Source organism: Fusarium solani, assembly GCF_023522795.1.
Source record: "Fusarium solani strain SB1 chromosome Unknown bctg00000005, whole genome shotgun sequence".
Lineage (NCBI taxonomy): Eukaryota > Fungi > Ascomycota > Sordariomycetes > Hypocreales > Nectriaceae > Fusarium > Fusarium solani.
Window position 1 is genome coordinate 1765204 of NW_027072153.1, and position 26405 is coordinate 1791608.

Sequence of the window (26405 nt, forward strand, 5' to 3'; positions counted from 1 at the left end):
GTACGCAAAATTGCAACAACTGGGCACGATTCCTCCAAGCGCAGCTCAAATACAAATCTCCCGCAACTAACCCCATCACTTCTTTTCTCCTTGAACAATCATGGCCACGTAAGCAGAAACCAAGCCAAGGATAGCCAGCACAAATATCATGAACCGACTCCAGTCAAAATCCTCGAACCAAGTCTCGGCGGTAGGAGGAACTAAGCTGAGAGGGAACGAAGGAGGGAACACCTCCCGTCGTCTCTGGATCCTCGCCAGTCTGTGCTTGAGCGGGTTCTCAATTTCCACAATGACGGCGTGTTGCTGGTCCTCGCCGCTGTGCGACGGGTGACGCACATAAAGAGTCTGGCGCTCACGGTCCAGCGTCCATTCAGCGTTGGTGGCGTGGATGCGCAACTCGTGCGTGGCGTAGTGGTACCTCGGGATGAAGATTTCTGTGAGACGGGACTTTTCGCCCAGCGACTGCTTCTTGTTGCCTTTGCTTGTCCATCTGTATTCGAACCGCAGGGAGTGGTGATCCCAATCAGAAGACACTGGGGTTCCCGCAGTCTTTACTGCGTAAGGTCGGATAATGACATCGAGGACTCGGCCTCCAGCAAAGAGTTCGTCGTCCTCGTGGAGATAGTTGCGGTAGTCGGAACGGATGGGACCTCCCTCGACAATATCATCACTGTTCATAACAGAGAAATCCTCCTTGTTCCATCCATCTCCGTACTCGACACGGTTGTGGGGATTGTAGTTCCATAGTGTGTATCCAATGCCATTATCCTCCATGGCAGAGATGAGACCGTTCATTAGGTCTCGCTGCTTATCGTAGCACCCGGTTCGGAATGCCTCTCCCCCGTTGATGTCATAGGAAATACCAATCTCACCGATCAGCATTGGCACCTTGCCAAGCGAGGCTCTGCCGTACTTAATGACGTTGCCAATCTGCTTCCTGTAGTTCTTGCGCAGGCCCTTGGGGCCGAAGTACATGGCCTTAAGGACAAACATGCCCCTCGAGAGGCCTTGGACGTTGACGCTCATCCACGAGTGGTACTTGTTGAACAGGACGTTGAGATCGTAAAAGTGAGGTGCATATACGAAGTTGGTCGGGCGCGGTGTCGTTAGGACAGTGTCCTCGGCGTACTTTTGCTGGCGCCAATTGGGCGCGATCTCTTGCGTAGGCCACGGAGGCATAAACTCGTTGGGGATTGGCTCGACGAAGCTGAACTGTCCGAGATTCTTGCGCGACATTCGTTTGGAGAACTTCTCGAGGAAGGGCGCGTAGCAATCGCGATACCACTCAATCGGAGTGCCCTCGCGACCAGGGCGATGGTCGACTTCAAAGTAATCATCGTCGAGCACCTTGGCCATCTTCTTTTTCTCATCCCATTCCCATGCTCCATGTGCACGCCATACACACTGTCCCAATCCACGTCCATGACCGATAGGCTCTCCATTGTCGAGAGTGAGCCACGCTGAGCGACCCTTGGGATCGACGAGAGATTTGTGGGAGACGCGGGTCGGCCAAGGCCAGGATTTGACGTAGTAATCGACCTTTTGGGCATATCCGCTTCCGAGAGCGAGCGATTGGGCAAGCGACGGGCAGTGTCCAATGTGCAAGTCGGTGTCGTAGTTCCAGAAGTGGAAGTGGTGCAGGTTAATGAGGCCGCGGTGAGGCTCGTTCATAGGCTCAAAGCCAATGCAAGCCTCCAGGTCGCCCACCTCGTCTGCGAGTCGTCCAAAGGCCTCGATGAATGCATCCTGCAGGAAGGTCTGGACCGGAACCTGGTTGCTTGGGTCGTCCCCTCCGGCGACGGTGCGCCGACACTTGAGGTTCGGGGCCAGAGCGTCGCCCGCCCAGAAAAGGGTGGCCATGGTGGAGGCAGCGAGCTTCTGGTAACCCGAGGGCCATAAGAAAGGACCGCCTGGCTCTTTGGGGTTAGGGGGTTCGCTGGCCCTCTTCTTTTCGTCCTGGCCGTGGACGTAGGCAATGCCTGTGTCGGTGAATGCCTCAATGTCAAGACCGACAGTCTCAAAGGTCCAGCCTGGCGCTCCGCTGCCTCCGCTGAATCGGCTCCAAACATCCTGGTGGGCGCAAACGAAACACTTGATGCCATACTGGGGCATCAACTCGATAAGCTGTCGCAAATAGTCAATGTACTCGAGGTCAAGGTCAATCTCTGGATCTGGTCCGGCGTGTCCGAGCGACTCCCAGGTGACGAGCAGTCGCACAAGCGGACACCCCCATTCGCGCAGGCGGCGAAAGTGCAGCGGGGCCTCCTCCAGGGGAAACGGCCTGCCGACAAAGGTGACGGTGCGATGCTCGTAGAAGCGCTCGGTGAGGTGAGACAGGCCATTGGGCTCGGTGGGCAACTTGCTGGCTCCAGACACGTTGAGGCCGCGCAGCGAGAGGATGCGGTCGTGGGCGTCGACAAAGTGGGAGCCCTCGATGCGAATTGGGCCGCCCAACGCAGCCTCCGAGAGGTCGGCCGCTGCGTGTAGCTCAACCATTGTCGCCTTTTCTTGTTTTCCAGGTGATACAAGTTTGCGAAGCGGTCGCGGTTTGCTCGAGGTCGCTTCGGCGGTGACAATTGAAGCCACGCAAGCATTGGAAGCAGCAGGCAGGCAGCTCTCGGGGAACCTTAGTCAACTCAAGGCCTGTAGCTCCACCTGGCAGCTTGGCGATAACCCGCTATCTTGCTTGCACGCAACAGATGTCTCCTTCAACAAACCTTGATGGTAAACGGTTTCCCCTCAACAGGAACAAGACTGAAGATTAATGAAATGTGAAGTATGCAATCGTGTCTTCATTGATTAGATTAGATAATGCACGCACGCTATGCGGCCGAGTAAATCTCCTCAGCTCTCCCATCATTTACAGCTGGGCGCCATCCATCAAACGGAGGCTAATGCATCTCAAGATCCTTCTCGATCCCTCCTATTCAACATGGCGTAGCTCACCCTCCGAGCTGCCCTATCTCCCCAGTCCATGACCGATATTGCCGGCGACCGCGATGTTGACCTCGCCGTCTTCTCCTGGCTCACATCTCCTTCCACTCCAAAGGAATACGCCCTCTCTCCTGTTTGACCCGATACAAGGCCAAACCCGATCTTACTGTTCTTAATCTCTGCTCCCTTTTCCCATCGCAACTTGTCGAGACTGTTTCCTCTCGTCGCAGCAAGAATGGCCGAAAAACTTAGACTGCGCATCAACGAGTCCTCCTCCATCGCCGCCACGCCCGACGCAACGGCCACGATAGTGATGCCCATGGATATCGCGTAGACGGCCCAGAGCTGTGCATAATTGTAGAAATAGCAGTTCCTGAGCTGGAATCGCATGCAGTCATAGTCGGTTTTGTTACCGCCCTCGGCCGATCCTGACCATTTCGAAGGATCGCTTGCCCACGACACGACGATAAACTGCGGATCCGAAAAGAAGGACATGAGAATCTCCTCGTAAAAGTCCTGCAGCTCGTCTTGGAAATTCGCGATGGGTAGATAATTGAGTCTGTCGATCAGCCGCGTCTCGATCGCCATGGTCTCTACGATGTAGAACGGCATCGTGATGGTCCCGTTGACGAGCTCGCGCAGCAGGCTACCTACCGCGTGGTATGCCATCTTTTGTCGATATATGCTGACGTTTTGCGGCATGATGTAGTTTTCCTCGGGGACAGCCACAATCCGATCCTTCAGCCTCCTGTCCGGGTCCTTCTTGTCGGGCACGTAAGTTGTATCGACCACCTTTCGGAGAAACTCGCGCTTCTTGACCTTGTGCGTTTGGGTGCCGCCGGTATGGTTGACCTGCACCGTGTACTTGGTCTCATAGTGCTCGCATCCGAAAATGGTGGGTGTGTATGCAGAATTCCAACCTTTGACGGTCCTGTTCGCGGGCTGCACCTTGGATCTATCTTGGACATCGGCGAAGCCAAACCACAGGACGGGTTCCGTCCGGAGAGCACCCAGGTTTTTGGGGTATGGACGCTTCATGCTCGCTTTGGGTCTTCCCCCAGGCCCTCCGTCGATTTGTGGGTTCCCGTAGTCCCCCTCGTAGGTGTTGGCAATGTAAGAAAAGTTTCCTCGTGGTAAAAGATCATCCGTGTCAAAAGGGCATTCCGCATCCCCCAGCTTCTTGACCGTGGCGCCCACCCCGGAGGCCAGCGACTGGCATCTGTATCCAGGGGCCTCAAACTCGATGACATAGCTGCAATTCCACCCTCGACCGCAAATCTGTATAGGCGCATCCTTCCGCATGACTGCTTGCTGGGTATATGCAGTCTTGAGAGCGATTGACCTGAACTGCTGGCTGGCCTTTGTCCAATAGTCATACCCGTTAGGGTCCAACTCGACGTTTGGTCCTGGAGTGGTCGTGTTCCACAAAGAAACAGACAACTCGATCAGCCCTTTTTCTCGGATCGGACTCCACCAGTTGGGGACCTGCTCGTGTGAAAAGTTGAGTGTCCGGATCTCAGGGCATTTTGTTGTCTCCTGCACCCTCTGGGGCATAACCGTCAGCGTGTACGACGCCAGGATGACGATGAGTGGCGACATCCAGATGAAGATTGTCAAACCCATGGCAAACTTGGCATTCACCCAAGCCTCCCAGTTGAGCAGGGCCGTCAGATCCTCGGAAGCCGCAAAAAGTGAGTCGAGTGTCGCAAGGGAAAGCATTTTGCGACGAATCATCATCAGGACGCGCTGTCGAAATGCAAGCACCACTGCATTCAGAAAGCACGCCTTGGAGAGAAAGGCGAGAGCGGCTCCATAACGAAACATTCCTTGCTGGTCTTTTGCGACTTTTCCGTGGAGGCCCTTGTAGAAAAAGTGGTGTCCCATGGCAAAGGCGATGCCAGAGAAGACGAGAAAATACATGCTCCATGATGGCTTCCATTCCGTCAACCACCAATTGAAGCATCTCCTCCCACGCGACGGGCGCGGGGGACCTGGAGGATCGTGCGGGCTTTGCCTTGGGACGCCCTCAAAGTGATAAGGGCTAAGAAGAGATGCTTCGCTGTCGTATCGGTAATTTTGAGGCCTCATCTGCGGTTGTTGCTGTTGCTGTGGCTGTTGATCAGGTCCAACTTGGGGCGCTGGCTGAGTGGGCTCCCAGATGCCCAACGGCGTGGGCGAGCCATAGTAAGCTGTATCGACATTCGGGTCAATCTGACGAGGAAAATAAGGGCCCTGGGCGACGCGATTCGAAAAGGATTGAGAGGCATAATCTGGAGATCCCAAGGGCGGTGTCTGCCTCGTTGCGCCTACCGGTTTCCTGGCGATGGACGGACTGCTGGGCTGCCAGTCTGTGGGTGGAGATTGCGCCGCGCTGTACTCGTAACGGCGGCCATCGTATTCACTCAATTCCATGACGAAGCGAAGACGAGACAGAACGGGATGAAGGCCCGAGCAGCCGATTGGGTCCCCGCAGCGGATGGACGGCAGCCAGCGGCGGCAAGAAGCAGGAAGCGACAGACTGGAACTGATGTGTGTGGAGTGAAGACCGAATGGAAGGGATGGAACGTGGGAGAGAAGAATTGCTTGGGTTTAAAGGTCCATGGCCAATCTCAGCCTCGTTGAATTCGCGTCTTTGCACTATGCCGTTTGCACATATGACCCCCGAGCAGCCACCCTGCACCGGCGGCGACAGAGGGTGCCGGGTTGCATTTGACGCTGTAGGGCTGGGCGTAGCCCGTGACTGATTGGCCTCGGGGTACGGTTCTGACCCAGGGAGCTGAGCGATATGCAAAAGCCACGACCCAATGGCCCGACGCCAGCGCGGTCTGGACTGTCAAGGGGGGCAGATGAGAGTGGTGCATGGTGGAGGACAAACCCCAACAAGGGGGTCAGAGGCCCCAGCCACCGAGAGCTGCGTCCTGGGCGACACCGGCAGAGCGGCAATTGGACTCTGGGGCCAAGACTTGTTGAAAAATATGCTTAATAGGGCTGCTCCGCCCCAGGCCCTACGCGTGTCCTAATCCTACAGCAGCCATGCCCGATGCTGAAGAGTGGGCAACGGACCTGGCGATCCCTACAATCCCGCTTACCTACAGCTGCCTCGCCGAAGAAAGTGACCCAAGAATGAGACCACAAAGCATCCACCAGAGGCACAGTGCTAGACGAACGAAAGCGTGACGTCACGGGGCCATTGCTGCTACCCGAGACTTAGCCGTGTACTTCCCCAAATGGTTATTCATCACGGAATGCCCTGCTGGACGGTTATCTCAAGTTTCGGCTAAACTTCTCGCTTGGCGCGGGGAACTCGTTCCGAGAAGTGACAGAACGAGGAACGAGTATCCACATGATTGTCCTCGTGTAGAGCTTCAAAAGGAGAGTTCGTCTCTCTTCTCGAGAGACTGACAATGCTTCTCTGTCATCTGCCGTCCTAGATCGACGGATCCCTTGTCTTCTGTCAGACGCATCTTCTTTTCAGCCGCTTCAGCTCCACAATGACGGCTGCCAGCGCTTCCACTGCCGTGATTGGCTCCGTCGAGCTGACCTCTGTCAGCCCATTCCCTGCGACGGTGGCTAAGTCGTCGTCCAGTGGCTTCTTCGATACACAACCACGACGTCTTGGATCTAATCAGCATGACGGCGCCAATACTGGTTCTGACGACAATGGACTTGAGACTATTGCCGCTCATACCGCTCCTGTCGAGGTGGTGGAGAGCTGGAGGTATCCGCGCTCAAATGTGTTCAAGACGGGTGCCACATTCTGGAGCATGTTGACTTCAGGAGCCAATGACGCTGCCTACGGTGTAAGACGCGGTAACCTTCATCGATTACCCATTCACTAACACATTTCATAGGCTCTTATTCCATACGTATGACACCCTTTCCTATCTTCTGACTCTGGCTAATCGTTGCAGTTGGAAAAATACTATGATCTTAGCTACATTGTCGTCTCCCTCATTTTCCTCTCCCCGTTTGTCGGGTATATCCTTGCAGCCGCCATAAACAACATGCTGCATAGAAAGATCGGCCAGCGGGGCATAGGTGTTACTTGTGGAATATGCCACATCATTGCCTACATCATCATTTGCCTCCACCCTCCTTACCCAGTGCTGGTCTTGGCCTACGCCGTCGCTGGCTTTGGCAATGGTATCAGTGATGCTGCCTGGAATGCTTGGGTTGGCAACTTGGATAGGGCAAACGAGACCCTGGGTTTTCTCCACGCCTTCTATGGCATTGGTGGCACCATTAGCCCTCTCATTGCTACCAGCTTGATTACCAAGGCCAACCTGCCGTGGTATAACTTTTACTATGTCATGGTAAGCTCTTGCTGTTATGATTTGAACTCATGAAGCAGAATGCTAAATACTCCTGTAGATCGGTCTCGCCATCGTTGAACTCACTACCTGCACATGGGCTTTCTGGTCCAACGGCGGTGAAGTCTACCGCAGAACCATGGAGGCAAGCAACGAAAATCATGAAGGCATGAAGCAGGCACTATTCCAGATGCCTTACGCTCGCGTCACCTGGCTCTGCGCCGTCTTTCTGCTTGCCTATGTTGGAGTTGAAGTATCCCTTGGTGGCTGGGTTGTCCAGTTCATGATCCGCGTCCGTAACGCTGAAGCATTCCCAGCTGGAATGACCTCTGTGGGCTTCTGGCTGGGACTTACTCTTGGTCGTGCCATCCTAGGATTCGTCACTCCATTGCTTGGCGTAAAGGTTGCTGTGGCCCTTTACCTACCAGCTACGATGGCCCTGGAGCTCGTCTTCTGGCTGGTACCGCAGTTTTATGTCTCTGCCGTTGCTGTTGCCTTCCAGGGATTCTTCATTGGGCCTCTGTTTCCTGCTGTCGTCATCGCCACCACCAAGATGTTGCCTAAGCATCTGCATGTCAGCACCATCGGGTTTGCCGCAGCTTTTGGTGGTAGCGGAGCGGCTGTGCTGCCTTTTGCGGTCGGTGCTATTGCTCAGGCAAAGGGTGTCCAGGTTCTCCAGCCAATCATCCTTGCGCTCTTGGCAACACTCCTGGCTTTGTGGCTCTGCTTGCCTAGGATTGGAAAGAAAAGGGATTAGGTGGGCAATGCAGTGTCTACAAAACTATGCGGCGTGTATAGTAGTAGAGATGAAGGTGGAACCGGGGATCGAGTCAATGATAACTACTAGTACCCAGTCATTATAGTAGATTGTGTTCAGAGGAGAGTGCTCAGAACAGAAGGAGATATTGTACATTACAAGTCAAAGACTAAGAAGAGTACACAGAACAATAGCTGCCACGACGAGGTAGTTGACCAAAGAGTCACATAGCACACGTTAGCTAACACCAATCGTGTCCTTGACATTATGACATGCTCTGCTCTATCATTAAAATGCGATTATGGTTTGCCAAGAGACTGTAGGTAGGCAGAGTACCGCGACGGCCCGGCCCATACGGTAGCACTGGTCAGAAACTATTCCCTTCTCTCGCGGCTTGGCACCGCCATTAGTCGAGGTAGCTCCGAATAGTTCTTTAGCTATGTGTTCAAATGCTCTCCCTGTGGCTGACCTTTTGACCCTCGCTCCACCCTACAGCAGTGTGAGCTGTCTAGATTGACAAGTGACAGGCGGTCCTTAAGCCTCATGCCAGTTGGGCGTCTTTAAGTTTTTCAGCTCTTTACCCCGCACCTTTCATCATAATGAGACAAGAGAGTCAACCAATAGGTGGTGCTGTTGCCTCAAGACAATAGTGAGGATGTGGCGAGCCATGTCTTACTATCGCAATTCGAGGCCTCCCAAGGACAAGCATGTGATGCTCAACAAACTTGGCTCGCTTTCACATAAGATAAAGGCGGCAATGGCGGCAACTAGAGCCACGGAGCTGACAAGCCGCTATTGAAGTGACTGGCCGACAGCGTGTTGTGATGCAGATTCACATACGCAGGCCATCACCTCGTACCCAACGGCATTGTGGCATTGTCAAACTTTCTAAATTCTCACCACCTCGTAACAGTCAGCTCCCGAAACAGGTGGGCTTGGACGAGCGTGGGCATTTTGTGGCTGGCTGACGCTGGGCGGAGCAGGGCCTAGACCACTTGCGAGCCGGCCGATGGTCTCGATCTAGTTTGGGCGCATACCTGCTTATCGATCGATGAAAGCAAAAATGGGTTGGTGGGTGAATGAAACATGCTTGTAGTGTATAAAGTCATTGAGATAGAATAGGGGAATAGGTTGAGAGACTCTTCAAGCTATCTCGTTCACTACAGAGCGGGACAATCTTGAAACCTTGAAATCCTATTTCAACTTCCACCACTGCCCGTACCCGGCGCATTTTGTCATCTCGCATTGTTTAGTAGCTGTACTATATCCCACAGCCCATCATGTCAGCACCTGTGGAGGCACCAGAGCCCATCCCAACCCTGCAGGATTCCATCCAGCAGCTCGGTCAACTCGTCAAGGACCCCAAGAGCGAGCTGGACGAGAAGGAGCTTCCTGGACTCGACAAGCTCATTGGAGACTGGTATGATGATGATACTGAAGTCACCAACGAGGCTTTTGCCCGTCGGATCCTTCAAGTCTTTCGAGATTCCACACACAATGAAGTCTACGACGATGTCAAATCTAAGCTTCCGGGGCAGAGGGGAACGGTTCTTGATAAGTTCGTCGATGGAGACATCTCAGCTAAAGATGCCGGCGCTCTCCTCGCGGAATTGGAGGGTACGCCTGCAGGGGCGCCCCCTGTGTCGGGTCTTCACCTTCAAAACTTGTTCCTGAGCTCTGCAAAGAAGGAAGCGGTGCCTGACAGAAAATTTATCAAGGTGAGAAGCCGCTTTTAAAGCTCTCAAGCTCAAAAGTCTGACGAAAATAGGGTGAAGTTGAAAACCAGGTGTTTGAAAACTGGGGTCGGACAGTGAAGAACACTCCCGCAGTCACATACTATCCTGAGAACACTGCCGAGATTCAAACCATTGTTCGCGATGCAGTCAAGAATGGCAGCGGTGTTCGAGTATCAGGTTTCCGTAAGCTGCCACGGGCCTTGGACCGTATCCTTGACTAACGTCTTGCAGGTCATTCTTGGGCCCCTGTTTTTGGGCGAAACGGAAAAGTCGGACAGAAGAACAACGGAGACGTTCTCATCTCGACCTTGACCGAGCATAACGCTGGTGTGCTGCCTAACTTTACTTCACTGCCCTCGAGCCTTTTCCAGCCCAAGGAAACCGAGCTCAACCACATCAAGGTTGTAGATGCGGCTTATGTCGGTGGCCAAGCTCTCAGTGGCGGCAAAAAGTATGTTCGTGTCGGTACAGCTACCACGAATGAGCAGTTCCGACGTTGGTGCATCAATGAAGGGAATGTTACCCTGCCCATGAACATTATCGAGGTGGAGATTACCTTTGGTGGCAGTAATGCCACCATTTGGTAAGTAATGTCCTCCTAGACTCAAGCTTGCTACTGACTTGTTTAGTCACGGTGCTGGTATCAAGCATCCCACGTTGAGCGATCTTGTGCGATGCATCGAATACGTCGACGTTCAGGGCGAGGTGCGGACCGTGAACATGGCTGATGCTAAGTTACTTAAGGCGGCTAGCGGCTGCTTCGGTTTACTTGGTGTTGTCACTCACATTACGTTCGAGTGCGATGCCATGTCGACAGCAGTCATGTTTCCAGTCAAGCTTGATGTCGTCGAAGCTATCCCACCTCCGCCTGAGATGAAGGACTCGGACATCCCCGAGCCCCTTCGCCAATCTCGCACTGAGCAGCAAAAGCAGACGGACGTGCAAAACTTTGAGCGTCGTGCGAACGAGGACTTCTACGCCGAATGGTTCTGGTTCCCCTACTCAAGCCAGGTGTGGGTGAATACCTGGAAGACAGATAACAACACCAAGGATGTTGTCAACTACCCCAGCACCGCCAAAACTTTCATTCAAGTTCTTGGAACTGTCATCATGAACATGGGGCAGAACGTCGTGCAAAAGATTGATGCGCTGCAAGCCAGGCCACATATGCAAACTACCTTTTTGTGTAAGTTGATTCACCTCTCTGCCTATGATGCGGCTGACAGAAGTAGCATGGCTGGCGATGAAGAACCTTGATGAACGCAAAGCGGGCGAGAAGCCAATCAGGACTCTGCTACCCAATGCCCTTCACTTCCAGCGAGGCGTGCAGAACATTCGAGTGCGCGATCTCGAAGTAGAGATTCCCGTAAGTTAGGTGCATAGTTCGGATGTCAGTCTTGTACTAATAGGAATAGCTCCACGCAAAGAAGGGCACAACTGATCAACGCGATTATACCAATGTCCGACGTGCATGGTGGGATGCTATCAAGACCTGTTACGCCAACGTCGACACCTGTCCCATGAGAATGCCTCTCGAGATGCGCATCATGGGTTCAAGTGAAGTCACTATGGCACCACAGCGAGGCCATAAGCTTGGAACTTGCGCAATCGAGATCCTTACACTCAGAGCCGTTGCTGATATCTGGGAGCCATATGCCCAGCAGGTCCTGGATAAGTGGGCAACCTACAAGGATAACGACGGGAAGCAGATTGTTGTCAGGCCACACTGGGCAAAGGAGTGGTACCAGTACAAGGTCAATGGTAAACCTTGGGTCGAGAAGCTGCGCAACGAAGTCTACCAGAGCGAGATTACAGAGTTCAAGGGACTGATGACAGAGATTGGAAAGAAGCATGGGTGGACGCTTTCAGACCTCAAGAAGACGTTCTCTAATGAGGTTCTGGATTATTTGTACCTGGATGACGTTGCGGTTTCCCAGGCAAAGAAGCAGCCGCAGGTTCAAGTGCAGGAAGTGCCGGTGGCGGCTGCAACAAAGGCCGGCAGCTAAGGCATCATAGGAGCTCAAACCAGATCAGCATATCAGAAATCATCCATTTGCCGAATCAGTTTGAATAATGATGGTATTCTCTTAGAACAGGATACGGCTAACTACACTCATCATCTCTACCTCTTCGAATTAGTGTCCCGAGATTATGCTATTCCTCCTCAAAAGTCAAACGAGTCAATATCTACAGTCTTGTTGTCCTCGAGAGCTTCCTTGATAGCCTGACAGACAACAAGCGCGGCGAGTCCAGCCTCTGGGGTGCAACTCGGTGTCTCTTGGCCACGAATGACCTTGACAAAGTGATCCAGCTGCAGCTCAAAGGGAATTCCTTCGGGTACTGGGATTTTTTGCTGAACCATCTCCTGATTCCATGACTTCTGAGTTCCCGCGTAGGACCACGTCGTCATGTCTGGCACGCTAAGTGCTGCGTCGGTTCCGAAAACGCGGTAGAAATCCTGACCGGATTTGGGTATCAGAGGGTTCTCTCCGGTACCGGCCTCGAAGTTGTAGGGTGATGGGAGATTGTCAGAGACGAGAAAGCTGCCCACAGCACCAGACTTGAAGCGGAGTGTGAGAACGGCTCCCTCTTCTGCCTCGAACCCTCGTTGAGAAATTGTCTTTTCGGCGTGAACGCGAGTGATTGGGCCGAATAGATAATGAAGCAGATCTACCTCGTGGATGAGATTGATCAGGACGACGCCTCCGGTTTGTTGTCTCCGCCAATCTGCTGGTGGGTCAAAGTAGTCGAGGGGCTTATACGTTGCCCAGATGCCGTTGATGGCGATGATTCTTCCCAGAGATCCAGAGGAGACAGTCTGTTTAGCAGTCACCATGTAAGGGTTGAATCGTCGATGGTGTCCAACAATGGCTTTGACACTGGATTGCTTCAAATGTTGTAGTAGTTCCTTGCCACTAGATATATCGGTGCAGAAGGGCTTTTCGATCAAGATGTGAACACCTCCAGAGGAAAGCTCCCTGGACAACGGGACATGAGTGTGATTGGGCGTGCAAATGATGGCTGCTTCCGGCTTGTTGGGGGATTGCAGCATCTCGGCCACAGACTTGAAGTAGGCAACGCCCAGCTCTTTGGCTAGTGTCTGTCCAGCAGGCATCAGGTCAACAATAGCCACCAGCTCTGCTTCTTTGCTCTCGACGACGGTCTTGGCATGTCGAGGTCCAATCAATCCAACGCCAATAACGGCAAACTTGATGCGTGGTTGAGAAGACATGATGGGGAGCGAGTCAGATATTCCAGTTGCTTGAATTACTGGGCGAATCCTTGCAACCAAGTCTCAAAGGGGCCAGACGATTTATACTATGTCGTTACCCCAATCCGTCGGGGTTGAAGCTGAATGTTTCTGCCAAAACGTTTACCCCAGCCAACAAGGATCTCCAACGTGGGGATGAATGCGCTAAGCCGATGCTATCATGATCCACCGTTCGGTTAACTGGTAAACCTTCTCCCGACTGGGCAATGTGATGAGTTTATAACTTCATAAGACCGAAGACTCTCCATCAAGCCATCCAAAACCATGGGAGTTTTTTTCCCTGTGCGCACTTCGCTTTCGGCTGTAGTCTCCCGGCTCATCTGCAAAAAGAAAATAGTAGGGCTCAGCCTTTTGAGAACAGTCCCATTCGATGCTGCACTAAGTGGTCTGACTTCCATGTGTTTCACGGCTCCAGGCGACTTCGATTTGCCACTGCTAGAGCTCCCGGGTTGCGAGACATGATGAGCGGATATTCAACAGCCTGAGCGCCTTCCGAGGGAGTGTCCGCCTTGTTGTCCGTTTTCCCCCGGAGGTTTCGGTTGAAGAATGATGCAGACATGATCTGTTGTTGAAGAATGAGATTCAGCTCGGTTGCGTGTCGCTGAGATGAGGCTTGTGGGGCTTCAAGATCAGCTCATGTGCGCTCCGTACCTACCCGAGAGTTTCTCCTAATGCCTCAGGCAGCAAGCGACTTCGGCAATCAAAACTCAATCTTTTCTTTGGTGGGGCCGGGCGAGAGGGTTCACAAGCTCCTTCAAAAACATCGCAACATTATCCATTCGTGACATCACCACCAAGTAACAACATGTCCGAGGATCACCAGAAGCAGATCGAGGAGCTGCAGCAGCAGCTCCAGAAGCTCCAGGCTCAGAACAACCCCCAGTACGATGGCTACCAGACCTCTCTGACCACCCGCTACTGCAGCGCGGCCATGTCGAACCTTTTCAGCCAGCGTTCCAGACATTCGACCTGGCGCAAGCTTTGGCTGGGTCTTGCTGAGAGCGAGAAGGAGCTCGGAATTGACACCATCTCTGCCGAGGCCCTGGAAGAGATGAGGGCTCATCTCACCGTCACTGACTCGGATTTCGAGGTCGCCCGTGTTGAGGAGAAGATTCGTAGACATGTACGTCCAGCCCAATTGATGAATATCTATCACTTATTTGGTGCTGACCAGTGCTTGTGTAGGATGTCATGGCTGTAAGCTTTGTGCCGTACCGGGGTCTATCAAAGTCCCTACTAATGCTAGAATAGCACGTCCATGCGTTCGGAGCCGTGGCCCCATCCGCTGCAGGGATCATTCACTATGGCGCAACCAGCTGCTTCGTCACTGACAACGCCGAGCTGATTCTCATGCGAGAGGCCATGGACCTTCTTCTCAAGAAGCTGGCCAAGGTCATCTCGAACTTGTCTGCCTTTGCTCTGAAGTGGAAGGGTAATGATCCTGCAGACGAGCGCCCAATAGTTGCCCCCTGCTGACATCCCTGTAGAGGAACCTACCCTTGCCTACACCCATCTTCAGGCTGCTCAGCTGATCACCGTCGGAAAGCGAGGTGAGTTGAAAGTGACGGGTTATCCAGATCCATGACTAACGTTATGGTAGCCGCTCAATGGGTCCAGGACCTCATGGTATGCCAAAGATGACTGCAATCTACTAGACAGAGCTCTAAATTTGCCTAGTTCGACCTTGAGAGCATCGAGCAAGTTCGAAAGGACCTCAAGTTCCGAGGTGCTCAAGGTACGTTCTCCGGCCTTTGTTTCAAGATTCGGTCATTGACAGCTGAGCAGGAACCACTGGAACACAGGCCTCGTTCCTGGAGATGTAAGTAGACACCACTTTCAGACTCTTGATGCCAACCGTTCTATTGAAATGTTTGTGCTCGGGGAAGCTGACCTTTCTCTTTGCAGCTTCCAGGGAGACTCTGCCAAGTGTGACAAGCTCAACGACCTCCTGTGCGAGAAGTTCGGATTCCCTGCTTGCTATGTAAGTTGACATCTATCAGATATCTGACAGAGCAACATATGCTAACATTGAGCAGGACGTGTCCACCCAGACCTAGTAAGCCGATTTTTTCCTATCGCTAACATAGGAATCCGCTGACCTAAAGTTAAAGCACTCGTAAGGTCGACCTGGTTGTTGCCAACGCCGTTGCTGGCCTTGGTGCCACTGCACAGAAGATCTGTGGAGACATCAGGCATTTGGCTCACTGGAAGGAGATTGAGGAGCCCTTCGAGAAGTCTCAGATCGGATCTTCGGCTATGGTTAGTATGCTTATGATTACCATGCACTCTTTGCTAACCAGAAATTTTGTATAGGCCTACAAGAGGAACCCCGTAGGAACACCTTTATCTCCCTGTCTGCTTCAATCCTAACCTCGTGTAGATGCGCTCTGAGCGAGTGTACAGTCTGGCTCGTGAGCTGATGTCCAAGCCCACAAACTTTGCCAACACCCTTTCCGACCAGTGGGCGGAGCGAACACTCGATGACTCCGCTATCCGTCGTAAGTAGTGCTCTTATTCATCCGTCCTTTTCAACACCTCGAGCCATCATTGCTGACACGCAAAGGAATCGACATCCCTGAGATGTTCCTCCTCGCCGAGGCCATCCTCATCGGCCTCGACAACATCTCGGATGGCCTGGTGGTCTACCCCAAGCGAATTAACGCACGCGTCCAAGAGGAGCTTCCTTTCATGATCACCGAGACTGTGAGTTACTTCCTATGTGTTGGGCCAATATCATGGCATTTCCCGTCATCAGGAGCCTTCGAAGTCCCCGTAAAGCTACCGGCGTTGAAAAAGCAGAGCTAACCTTTGAGCGTAGATCATCATGAGACTGGTCGCCCAGGGAGCTTCGAGACAGGAGTAAGTAATGAGTGTTTAGCTGTTAAACACAACTAACGAGTCTCATAGGGCCCATGAGGAGATTCGTGTCCTTTCCCACGAGGCCGGCTATGAGGTCAAGAATGAGGTAAGGTGGACTGATGGTATTTCTTAATGGTCGTGACTAATAACAATGTTTCACTGCAGGGCAAGCCCAACGACCTGGTCGCTCGCATGAAGAGCAAGGACTTCTTCAAGCCCATCTGGGGTGAACTAGACAACATGCTCAAGGCCGAGCTGTAAGTGCTCCCTTTGCTGACTTGACCCCAACTGAAACTAATTCATCAACTCTAGTTACACTGGTCGCAGCGCAGAAATTGTTGACAAGTACTGCGGTCCTGGAGGCCCCGTGGAGAAGAGGCTGGCTCCCTACCAGAAGCACATCCAGGAATCTGCTACTGCGCAGCTGAATGTCTAACTGTGTCGCTTGGAGAATCAAGTCTAGGCTATGCCTTGGTGTATATTATACCGGAATCTAGCATAGGGCATGACATCAAGAGCACGTATGTGTCTTGGGTGAAAATAGAAAGAAAAAAAAGACTACAGAAGCATGTATACTCGAGGACCAAGAGCGGTGACACAAGTCGATATCTGACAACTGACCCAAACCGAGATGATGTTTGGTTCATACTTGAGGCGATTGAGAGAATTGAAACATGTATAAAAACTACGTACCCGATACTACGTACAATCACTATGGTCGATTGTTGCGGGCTCTCAGAGCCTCGCCGATGGACCGCAGCAACCCTTTTGGAGCCGTGCGCGATGATGATGAAGGATGGTAGCCAGGACTTGGCAAATGGACTCATGATACTCACGTCCGAGCGCCTGGTTAAGCTTGATTATCGAGCTGCGTAAGCTCCATCTAGCACAGCATTCGGGACGTCTCATGACACACACCACACGGCCAAGGTGGTGTGCGGGCAACGGGGAGTTGATCAAGAGGGCGCAAGCCAAAAAGGGCCTGGACCCATGCCCACTCCAAGATCCCAAGAGTCCAAGGGACCACATGACATAGAATTGGGAAGATCAAAAGAGCCAAATGATGATTGACAGGCTGGAAAAGACGGTTTGTCTTTAAGCTCTTCCCCGCGTCCTGGAGTGGTCAGGCCACCCGTTGAACCGCGCGAGGCGAAAACAAGGGCTTGGCAACGTCAGCCAGGACGGGGTGGCTTGGCCTTGACCGGTCTGTCTTTGCAGGCGCGTAAACGGGTGCTCCCCTAAAAAGCTAGGTAGGCACTCCGCAGAGTACCCCGAATAACCGGCTCGATTAGAATACGAGACATTGTCGCTTGCGGCCGCTGTCAACCAGATCGACAGGGGAGGCCATCCAACCCCAACCCCAACCCCCCTCGCGACGTAGCCCTCGCTTCGTCTGGCAAACCCTGGATACGGCCGGGGGGTTGATTAATGCAGGCAGCATTTGGAGCCTGGTCGGTAAAGGAAGAGGACTGATGTACCACGCGCGGATCTCATGTGGACAGCCACAACATGCTGGAAGCCATCAGCCAAGCTATCGATCAAGGTGAATGAATGGGGAGGAAATGTGCAGACCGCGATTTCCCCGCTCTTCAGGGACGCCCCAGATAAGCTTGGTTCACCCGAAAACGCCATCGCCAAGACAAAGCCGGCTGCAACCTTGTCTGTTCTCTCCACTTGGGAAACCCTTGGCACTTGTTGTCTCAGTCGTCTCCCTCTCTCACATGCGCAAGGCAAGGATTGGCTGGGGTTTTTTTTTAAAGCTGGCCCATCTCCCCGCAATGAATGTCAGACTCGGCCTTCTTCAACAGCTCGTAAGGCTCCTTTGTTCGAGTTGCGAGTAACGAGCCTCCCATCATGTCGGCCACGACGACCACCGCGGCCGCGGCCACAACCACGGCTGCTCACAGAGCCCCGAAGCAGGGTGGCATCTTTGAGGGCCTGAACCCGACCGTCTTCAATCCCGCCGACCCTGTGATACTCTTCATCATCCAGGCCACCATTGTCATTGCTCTGACGAGGCTGCTCTACTGGCCTCTGAGTAAGATCAAGGAGCCGAGAGTCATTGCGGAAGTCATTACTGTGAGTTGAGCGCCCGCCGTGTCCTAGCACAGCTAACGATCGAAGGGTATCCTACTTGGCCCGTCGGTCTTTGGTCGCGTCCCTGGCTTCACCGATGCCATCTTTCCCAAGGAGGGCATGGCACCCTTCCGGCTCGCCGCCAACATTGGTCTCATCCTGTACCTGTTCCTCGTCGGCATGGAGATCAACCTCACGTACCTCTTGCGCAATTGGCGCACTGCGGTCGGCGTCGCAACCCTCGACATGGCCATCCCCTTTGGCTGCGGTGTCGCCCTGGCTTACGGCTTGTACCACGAATTCGGCGACGATCCCGAGCTTGCGCCCATCAGCTTTGGCGTCTTTGCGCTCTTCATTGGTGTCGCCATCGCCATCACCGCCTTCCCCGTCCTCTGCCGCATCTTGACAGCTCTCAAGCTGCTCAACACCAACGTAGGCGTCATCGTCCTCACCTCTGGCATCATCAACGACGTTGTCGGCTGGGTGCTCCTCGCTCTCTGCGTTACTCTCGTCAATTCCGGCGCTGGAGTGACTGCAGTCTACATTCTCCTCGTCACCATCGGCTACTCACTCTTCCTTGCCTACGCTGTTCGCCCATGCTTCATGTGGGTGCTTCGCAAGACGCACAGTTTGGAGAATGGCCCTACTGAGGCCGTCGTTGCGTTGACCATCCTCATGGTCTTTGCTTCTGCCTTCTTCACCAGTGTCATTGGTGTTCACTCCATTTTTGGGGCCTTCATGGTTGGACTCATGTGTCCCCACGAGGGAGGTTTTGCCATCAAGCTCACTGAGAAGATTGAGGATCTCATCTCGACCCTCTTTGTTCCCCTCTTCTTTGCGCTCTCGGGCATCAACACCAACCTCTCGCTTCTTGACAGCGGTATTACATGGGGCTATGTGGTCGCCGTCACCGTGACTGCCTTCTTCACCAAGCTCTTTGGTGGTACGATGGGCGCTCGATTGAACGGCCTGGTCTGGCGCGAATCTGTCACCATCGGAACGCTCATGTCTTGCAAGGGTCTCGTCGAGCTCATCGTTCTCAACATTGGTCTACAGGCAAAGATTCTGAGCACTAGGACTTTCACCATCTTTGTCGTAATGGCCCTTGTTACTACTTTCCTCACGACCCCTCTCGTCAGCTGGCTTTATCCGCCATCGTACCAGCGCAAGTTGGAGCTGTGGAAGCAGGGCAAGATTGATTGGGATGGGAACCCTCTCAACCCGCCCGACACGGACGAGAGCGATGAGAGCGATAAGGATGTTGCCAATCGGGTGCTTGTCTATCTTCGAACTGATGGATTGTCTAGTCTTCTCTCTACCGTGTCGCTGTTCACTGCAGGCCATGCCAAGCGCCCGTCAATTGAAGGAGACTCGCCGGCCCACAGTGAGAAGAGTGCTGTACCTGAAGGTCTCATGTCCAACACTGGCGTGGATGCTCCCAAGCCTCTCCTTCGTATCCATGGATGTCGTCTTGTTGGCTTGACTGAGCGCAATTCTTCCGTTATGAAGGTTTCCGAGATTGAGGAATTTGCCAGCCACGACCCCATCATCAAGGCTTTCGGCACATCCGCCAACAACACAACGCGGGATGTCGTCGTGTCTGGTCAGATCTCGGTTGTTCCCGAGAACACATTCGCAGACACCCTTGCGACCGAGGCTACCAAGCTCAAGAGTGATCTCATCCTGGTTCCTTGGAGTGAGACTGGCACTATTTCCGAACTGCCTTCTTTCTACAGCGCCTCACGGGGAGACCCTCTCGCCAACGGAGATTTTACTCAGCTCATGGCCAACATCTTTGATCACGCGAAGCCCATAGCTGCTGTCGGGCTTTTTATTGACAGCACCCTTCTTGATCCCACCGACAGCGACGTGCGACCAACCCGAGCCTTGTCCAGACAGATTTCCGGCATCAGCAAGTCCGACGTGCAAGATCCTACCGCCATCCGATTCCATTCTGCCGAAAGCCGTCGCAAGAAGTGCATCCGCGTTCTGTACACTGGTAGCGAGGATGACGTTTACGCTTTCCGTCTTGCGCTGCAATTTGCCCAGAACGAGAACATTGATGTCGACATCATTTCCCTGCCCGACAAGGACGCCTCCGAGGACCTGCACTTTAGCCACATCAAGTCCACCATCCCCGACTCCATTGCCGACCGCGTCCACTTCACCGAGCTATCGTCTGAGAGGGACGCCACCATCGCGTCGAGCCTCCTCAGCTCTCAGCCAGAGGACAAGCAATCCACCATCTTTATCCTCGGCCGCTCTGTCACCGCATTGGGTGGCGATTCATCTGGTTCCGGATCCAGCAGCATTCGTGGCACTCTTGGCTCTGTTCCCGCCAGCCTTGCCAACGAAATCAAGCGAACGGCCACTCCCAACGTGAGTCTGCTTATTGTGCAAGCCAAGCACGTCGCCGGGGAGAGGACAGGCCTTGAGAAGAAGCCCAGCGTGACCTCCCACCATGCACACGCCCCAAATTGAGGTTGGATAGGATGTGTTTATGAGTCATGACTTGTGACACTTTCACAGAAGTGTCCGTCTTTCTGAGTATTGGATATCTATAAATTTTGGCCTAAGCAGTCGTTCTGCCTGTAGTTTTTACCAATCTACAGCTCAATTACAATGCTTTCACACTTCAACTGGGCCATCGATGACATTAGAGCTGCCACGATTGAAACTATGGAACTCCTGAGTATGATGGGCGTGCCAAGTGAAATAGAGGACTTGGGTTACCCCAGTAGAGATATGACCATGCTACTACATCTAAAGGATTGATTTAAATCCATTTTGTGCACTTGATAACATCTTTGGTTTGTCTGTAGGGTGAGTAGAAGGGGTGGCTGTTAAAAATATTAGTCAAATTCTTCGCGAGGGAACCTCGACAGCTGAATTATCCGAGGATGTGTTACCATTCTATAGGTATCTTGATCAAGCCTGATCTATTTCTTATTGCCTCAATAAAAGAGCCGTGATGTTAGTTTTTACTGATTATTGTTTCTAATGACGAGACCGTCAACCAGAATAGCAAGACACAGTTATCAATACATGAGAGTATCAAAACCCAATACCGTAAAACACCGTAGAGTTTCTCTTGATAAACAATATTAGCCAGAAAGATGGTTGACAGATATTCCATTGTTTCATGCCAAGTCACTCCGCCCTTGACCCAGTGTTGGCAGAGCAGAAGTGACAACAGCCATCATTAGAACACCATCTAACAACGGTTCATGGGGCATCCAGACTTTTTTGCCATGGTTTCGATAGCCACCGCATAGTCATGTCTGGTTGCGGTCGTTTATCGTGACTGAAGTATCTAAACAGTATGTATTACATATGCTGTATATATGTACAATAACGTATTAATATTCTAGTATGCTGTGCATTCATGGTTCGGGAAACTCCTCTGGAACCTCTCTGTGAAATTCGCCTGTGCGCCTTGTGCAGCAATGAAGGATCCTCCTTGGCTTTGCTACAAAGCCAAACTCGTCTCGGCCCGACAGTCTCCTCTGGCTATCGGTGGTCGATCTCTGATCGAGGGACTCGAGGTGATACTGGCCGTCGCTAATGGTGCTGGAAAATGTGCCTTCTGATATGACACCGCAGTGTTTGTCTCGGGCGATCTTTCCGATGAGGTCGGCCATGGACATTTCGATGTTAAGTTTAACGGTGTATGCTAGTGGGTGGAACTGCATGTATCTAAGAGAGGTTAGCAACAAGCGGTCAGAGGCGAGGCCGGTGGCAATGACGTACACAAAGGTGTTTTTCAAACTCATCATGGTGATGATGAGGACGTCCATGCTGAGGGAGAAGCCAATGATGAACATGTTGAAGTGCGTCAACCTCTTGTACTTTGTGAGGCCATGGACGATGAGGTTGACGCGGACGACATGGATAAAGTAGAGGTTGAGTGATGCGTCGACGAGGAGGTAGATGACTTTTTCGCAGCGATCCCACCACTCGTTGATCCAGACGTATCGCTCGGATATCTGCAGTCGGGCGGGGATCCAGATGTTGTACACTGAGATGTTGACTGCCGTGATGAGGATGGCGACGCCTACCTTGAGGCGGTATGCTTTATTTTTATCTGTGAGGAGGATGGAGCATCGGTTGACGATAATCTGCAAGAGGAACTGGACTTGGAGGGCCCATGTCGTAACTGAAGGGGAGGTTAGGAAAGATATTAATGACAAGAAGCCGACCAACTTACGAATTGTGAAATAAAAAGCAAAGCTGCAAGGATGACGGTCAGTGAGTGTTGGAGCAGAAGGGCAAGGCTTCTCACCTCGGGGGTATATAGCCAAGTAAATGCAGGAAACAGATGACGGCAAAGATGAGGCACACCAGGAGCTCCAGCCATATCATCCAAACGTAGGCATTCTTCAAGACGCGCCTCCCATGGCGGCGGTAGACCTGCGTGGTCTGCTTTACGGCGGTCCAGGTCGTCAGCCAGCCGAACCCGATGGTGAAGCCCCAAGCGAGCGAAGCGATGACGAGGTCGGTCTCGGTTACTTCCTGGGCTTTGTAGTGGGGGGAAAGGAGAGTGATCATTGCATCTCGAGTGAAGAAGAGATGGGATCATATCATGCGGGTTGCAGGTGTCCGGAACTTGTTTTCCATAATAATGGTCTCGATCGAGGAGGGAATGGGATGGGGAAAGGTAAGGGTTTGATGCAGATTTGTTTGGCGTCCCCCCGGGGAAGCAGGGAGGGAGATGGGCCAAAGAAAAGCAAGCAAATGGCGAAATCGGCGTCAGAGCAAGCCTCCTCCAGGGCTCACGCGGATCAATCCCCAAGGCAGGGTGTAGCGCTAGAGGCGCGCGGAGAGGGGGAGGGGGCTTGATGAGGAGAGGGAGGTCCAGCCTCGTTATGCATGTCGCAGCACGGCAATTTCAGCGTTGCGCGGTACGGCACTCATGTCGTCCCGAGGGGATTGGACACCAGGAGGACAGCAGCGTCCAACGGGCAGAACCCTATTTGGGTGACGCCTTGAACTACTCTAGTCTAGCCCGTTGGCTCTCTCCGCGATGGAGATGCCCACCGGCTCCCGGCAGTGATGGATGGGGCTGGATCTCGATTGGGCCGACGGCGAGGGATGACGGTTTCGACCAAAAGCCATTGGGAGGCTTCAGCCAGGACTGCATTTCGCGGCCAGCAGTCGCAGTGGCTGACCCTTTGAAGACCTGGGCTGGCACCCCCCCGGTCTGGACCTGGGTAACAACCGCACACTACCGACTCGCGGATCGCCACGACCCCAGACGCCTCATCAGAGTTTGCCGGGATGAGGGGGTCTTTTCCATGTCTTGAGGAGGCTAGTGAGATGAGAGAGAAGTCCCATTTCACATGGGATCTGCGCGCGGACCAAGGTTAGGGGAAGCTCGCAAGTTGGCCGATCGAGAAAGCACCAATGACGCCGACATTTGCATTTACGATGGAGCCTCTTTGCAACAAGCGGCGAACTATTTAGCGATCGATTTCAACCAGCGGTCACTGGTCTTTTTTTGCTTCTGAGGGGAACCTCGGCCAGGGAAGGGATACGATACGACGTATTCGACACCAAAAAAGAAATTACAGCAGATGATCGACGCGCGCCGTGTCTTTGAACGCCTGCAAAGCTTGTCTCCTCCCTTCTTCTGAGGCGCTCGCTGCGACGAGGCTTTTCTGGGTGAGCGAGTCAAGCAAAACAATTGCGAGAGGAATATGGCTTGCCACAGATAGATGTTCTGGATGATTGCATCTCCCGTATCCAAGACGTCAAGCCCACCATCATGTCCCTCTTGATCTGTTTGATTCGACAGGCACCAAACTTTGGGAGGTCATGGCCACGCGGTCGGACTCTTCCAGAAGGGATAACTTTTTGGCACACTCGCTCGACGACATTCCGCCACTTGATTATAGGAAGAGAGTCAGCGACGGAACCACCCGAGGAAATGTGCGTCAAGTTGCGCCCTCAGCCTCGACCGCCATCAATCACATTCTCGAGCCGATTGAAGTTATTCAGATAAAAGCAAAAAGACAAAGACATGGTTAACTCGGCTCGGTTCGCCGACCGACGCTAAAGACGCACCTCGGATCGTCGGGTCCTCGGGCCCTTGTGCAACTCCTCGATATCCTTCTTACTAGTCCCAGCACCGGACCGACAGCGCCTACTGCAGACAAATCGCGGATCACCCAGAGCCTTTTTTTAAAGTGTCGCTAGCTTCGGAGGGCAATTTGCTTACTTTGGACCGTAAACCGGGGGGAGGGGGCGGTGAAACGCCAGCCTTTTCCTTGGTGATACCGGGAGCTTGGGGTCGTGGGCCCCGGCTTTGGTGAGATCAGGGGTCAAAGGCGGGGTAGGTTCTGGGCCTTGACTGGCTAAAGCTATCTACATTGACTGCTGATTCTACTGGAGCTGTCCGTGGACGGAATGCATGTTGAGTGCATCTTGTTCTCTAGATGGTGTCTTTGAAGAGGCCCTTGACGTCTCACGACATGATGCCTCTGTAACATGATGCCTGCATAGCATGATACCTTGTATAACTGGAGCCGCTGCCCGGGTTCAATTGGCCGTCAGCTTAGGCAGATGTCAACATTTCGCTGCCTAATAGCGCAGCACCAGATATAACGACCGAAAATGAACTCAGTAGTCGTGATGATCACCATCTCACTCCGTTATCGTCAAAAACCTCATCACCACCAAAACCACACTATGGGCTCCCTGCTACCTCCCCTTGTCGTGCCAGCTTCAGCCACACACACCCACACCGTCGTGTTTCTCCACGGCCGCGGCGACTCGGCACCCAAGTTTAGTAGCTCCCTTAGATACTCGACCGACTCGAGCAACCGCACTCTAGACCAGATCTTTCCGTCGTTCCGATGGGTGTTTCCCCACGCTCCAATGACCTCCAACGAGGCATTCCCCCTCAACAGAATCAACCAGTGGTTTGACATCTGGAACGTACAAAACTTTGCCGAACGAGAAGAACTTCAGGCCGTTGGTCTGAGGGAGAGCGTCCAGCGCATTCGTGACATCCTGGCCGACGAGGCTGCCCTCTTGGAAGGTCACTGGGACCGCATCGTGCTGGCCGGCATCAGTCAGGGTGCCGCAACAAGCGTCCATACCCTGCTAAATCTGGACATTCTCGGGCCGATCAATGGCGAGGCCCAAAAGCGACGACTCGGTGCCTTTTTAGGCTTTTCGTGCAGGATGCCTTTCCCAGGTCGTTCTCTGGCCGCCACCAGACAGGTCCTCAACCTGGAGGGGTCGCCTAGTGATGCTAGCATACTCGAGAACACACCCGTGCTGCTGGAGCACTGCGTGAATGATCACGTCGTCTTGATTGAGAATGGGAGGGCTTTGAGAGAGACTCTAAGAGGATTTGGAGCTCAAGTGACGTGGAAGGAGTATCCAGATGGTGAGCACTGGTTCAATTCCCCAACTGGGATAGACGATGCCGTCGAGTTCCTGAAGCACGTTCTTGAGCTGCCTGATGTTGCCTAGTCAGGGGCCCCATAAGATAGGCGAGATGCGTGCCGCTGCGGAAGGCGAGTGGCGAGAGTGCGATAAGGATGGATAGAAATAGATTTCACAAGCCGACACGTGTTTGAAGCATCAGTAAGATGCGCAGTACAGTACTGTGGCTGTCATGGCAATGAATAGAAGACTGGGAGAAGACCTGCCCTTGAATATGTGTGAAATTTTGACTGCTCTTCGTCCGTGCGAAGTCATAATGTATGTACACCAAGTAATACGCCCTGCCGAGTGATTCCCGCGCTCGATGATGCTATTTAACCCATTCCGCAACCTGCTGCCAGCTTTGCTACCAGAGCCCAAGCCTTTGTCCCCCTTAGGCTCTTAAACGCAGTTGGTTCCACCGTGGATAAAGGTGCCGTCCGAGTTTTCGCATCCGCAGGTACCATCATTGGGGTCCTTGATGCAGGTGGTTCCAACGCCAGAGGACTCGCCGCTACCACTGTGCACTGTCAGCTTAGCCCCCAATCCCCTCACAAAGTTGTACCTACGTCCAGAAAAAGGTCCAGTAGTCATCGTCGGCGGTCATCTGATCGCTGGTGGGCGAGGTGCACTGATACGCCTCGCAAGTTCCGTACGGGGCACCGTTGTTGTTATCGTACTGGTGATCGACACGGAAGATGGCAAACGTCTGCTGGCCCGAGACACGGGTGTTGTACGCGCACTCAGCCGCCTGGATGGCGTTGGAGACCTTGGAGGCTGTTTGACAGATCACATTACGTTAGCGTGCATGCGGGTGGGCTAGGCCGATGGATCTCGGAGGCACGTACGGGAGCAGCCCGGGTTTCGAGGGTACGCGCCCTTGGTGTTGCTAGTCGCCGGGTCCAGCGTCGCGCTAGCTGCGCCGGCGATGGCGAGGAGGGAAGTGATCGTGGCGAGGGGGAACATTTTGGACAAGTTTATCGCAATGACGCTTATCTATCCGGTAGACGTGTTTTTGAAGCGTAGTTGTT

The 26405-nt window shown here is 53.1% G+C and overlaps 10 protein-coding genes across 10 annotated transcripts; 5 read left to right on the forward strand and 5 right to left on the reverse strand.

Moving 5' to 3' along the window:
• Positions 1 to 75: 75 nt before the first annotated feature.
• On the reverse strand, positions 76 to 2496 carry MRS44_008987 (uncharacterized protein; the record flags this gene model as incomplete). Its single annotated transcript, XM_046276381.2, has 1 exon — positions 76 to 2496. The coding sequence occupies one exon, from the start codon at positions 2494 to 2496 to the stop codon at positions 76 to 78; it is 2421 nt and encodes an 806-aa protein (XP_046132447.1).
• A 405-nt stretch (positions 2497 to 2901) lies between these two features.
• On the reverse strand, positions 2902 to 5346 carry MRS44_008988 (uncharacterized protein; the record flags this gene model as incomplete). Its single annotated transcript, XM_046276382.2, has 1 exon — positions 2902 to 5346. The coding sequence occupies one exon, from the start codon at positions 5344 to 5346 to the stop codon at positions 2902 to 2904; it is 2445 nt and encodes an 814-aa protein (XP_046132448.1).
• Positions 5347 to 6425: 1079 nt separating this feature from the next.
• Positions 6426 to 8001, forward strand: MRS44_008989 (uncharacterized protein; the record flags this gene model as incomplete). Its single annotated transcript, XM_046276383.2, has 4 exons — positions 6426 to 6734; positions 6786 to 6800; positions 6846 to 7247; positions 7306 to 8001. 4 exons carry the CDS (start codon positions 6426 to 6428, stop codon positions 7999 to 8001), a joined length of 1422 nt encoding a protein of 473 aa, XP_046132449.1.
• A 1280-nt stretch (positions 8002 to 9281) lies between these two features.
• On the forward strand, positions 9282 to 11743 carry MRS44_008990 (uncharacterized protein; the record flags this gene model as incomplete). Its single annotated transcript, XM_046284100.1, has 6 exons — positions 9282 to 9719; positions 9770 to 9920; positions 9969 to 10320; positions 10367 to 10923; positions 10970 to 11103; positions 11153 to 11743. The coding sequence occupies 6 exons, from the start codon at positions 9282 to 9284 to the stop codon at positions 11741 to 11743; spliced, it is 2223 nt and encodes a 740-aa protein (XP_046132450.1).
• Positions 11744 to 11901: 158 nt separating this feature from the next.
• Positions 11902 to 12969, reverse strand: MRS44_008991 (uncharacterized protein; the record flags this gene model as incomplete). The annotated part of the gene is made up of 1 exon (XM_046269756.2): positions 11902 to 12969. The coding sequence occupies one exon, from the start codon at positions 12967 to 12969 to the stop codon at positions 11902 to 11904; it is 1068 nt and encodes a 355-aa protein (XP_046132451.1).
• An 844-nt stretch (positions 12970 to 13813) lies between these two features.
• On the forward strand, positions 13814 to 16303 carry MRS44_008992 (uncharacterized protein; the record flags this gene model as incomplete). Its single annotated transcript, XM_046276384.2, has 17 exons — positions 13814 to 14131; positions 14194 to 14205; positions 14260 to 14440; positions 14496 to 14558; positions 14609 to 14634; positions 14686 to 14743; positions 14794 to 14827; positions 14914 to 14989; positions 15045 to 15064; positions 15120 to 15267; positions 15322 to 15339; positions 15389 to 15506; positions 15572 to 15711; positions 15827 to 15867; positions 15916 to 15973; positions 16033 to 16124; positions 16180 to 16303. The coding sequence occupies 17 exons, from the start codon at positions 13814 to 13816 to the stop codon at positions 16301 to 16303; spliced, it is 1527 nt and encodes a 508-aa protein (XP_046132452.1).
• Positions 16304 to 17721: 1418 nt separating this feature from the next.
• On the forward strand, positions 17722 to 20424 carry MRS44_008993 (uncharacterized protein; the record flags this gene model as incomplete). Its single annotated transcript, XM_046280086.2, has 2 exons — positions 17722 to 17946; positions 17992 to 20424. 2 exons carry the CDS (start codon positions 17722 to 17724, stop codon positions 20422 to 20424), a joined length of 2658 nt encoding a protein of 885 aa, XP_046132453.2.
• A 902-nt stretch (positions 20425 to 21326) lies between these two features.
• MRS44_008994 (uncharacterized protein) lies at positions 21327 to 22491 on the reverse strand (the record flags this gene model as incomplete). Its single annotated transcript, XM_046281227.2, has 4 exons — positions 21327 to 21639; positions 21694 to 22099; positions 22151 to 22173; positions 22226 to 22491. The coding sequence occupies 4 exons, from the start codon at positions 22489 to 22491 to the stop codon at positions 21327 to 21329; spliced, it is 1008 nt and encodes a 335-aa protein (XP_046132454.2).
• A 2139-nt stretch (positions 22492 to 24630) lies between these two features.
• On the forward strand, positions 24631 to 25422 carry MRS44_008995 (uncharacterized protein; the record flags this gene model as incomplete). The annotated part of the gene is made up of 1 exon (XM_046276385.2): positions 24631 to 25422. One exon carries the CDS (start codon positions 24631 to 24633, stop codon positions 25420 to 25422), a length of 792 nt encoding a protein of 263 aa, XP_046132456.2.
• Positions 25423 to 25776: 354 nt separating this feature from the next.
• On the reverse strand, positions 25777 to 26340 carry MRS44_008996 (uncharacterized protein; the record flags this gene model as incomplete). The annotated part of the gene is made up of 3 exons (XM_046284101.2): positions 25777 to 25894; positions 25944 to 26151; positions 26223 to 26340. 3 exons carry the CDS (start codon positions 26338 to 26340, stop codon positions 25777 to 25779), a joined length of 444 nt encoding a protein of 147 aa, XP_046132457.2.
• Positions 26341 to 26405: the final 65 nt, after the last annotated feature.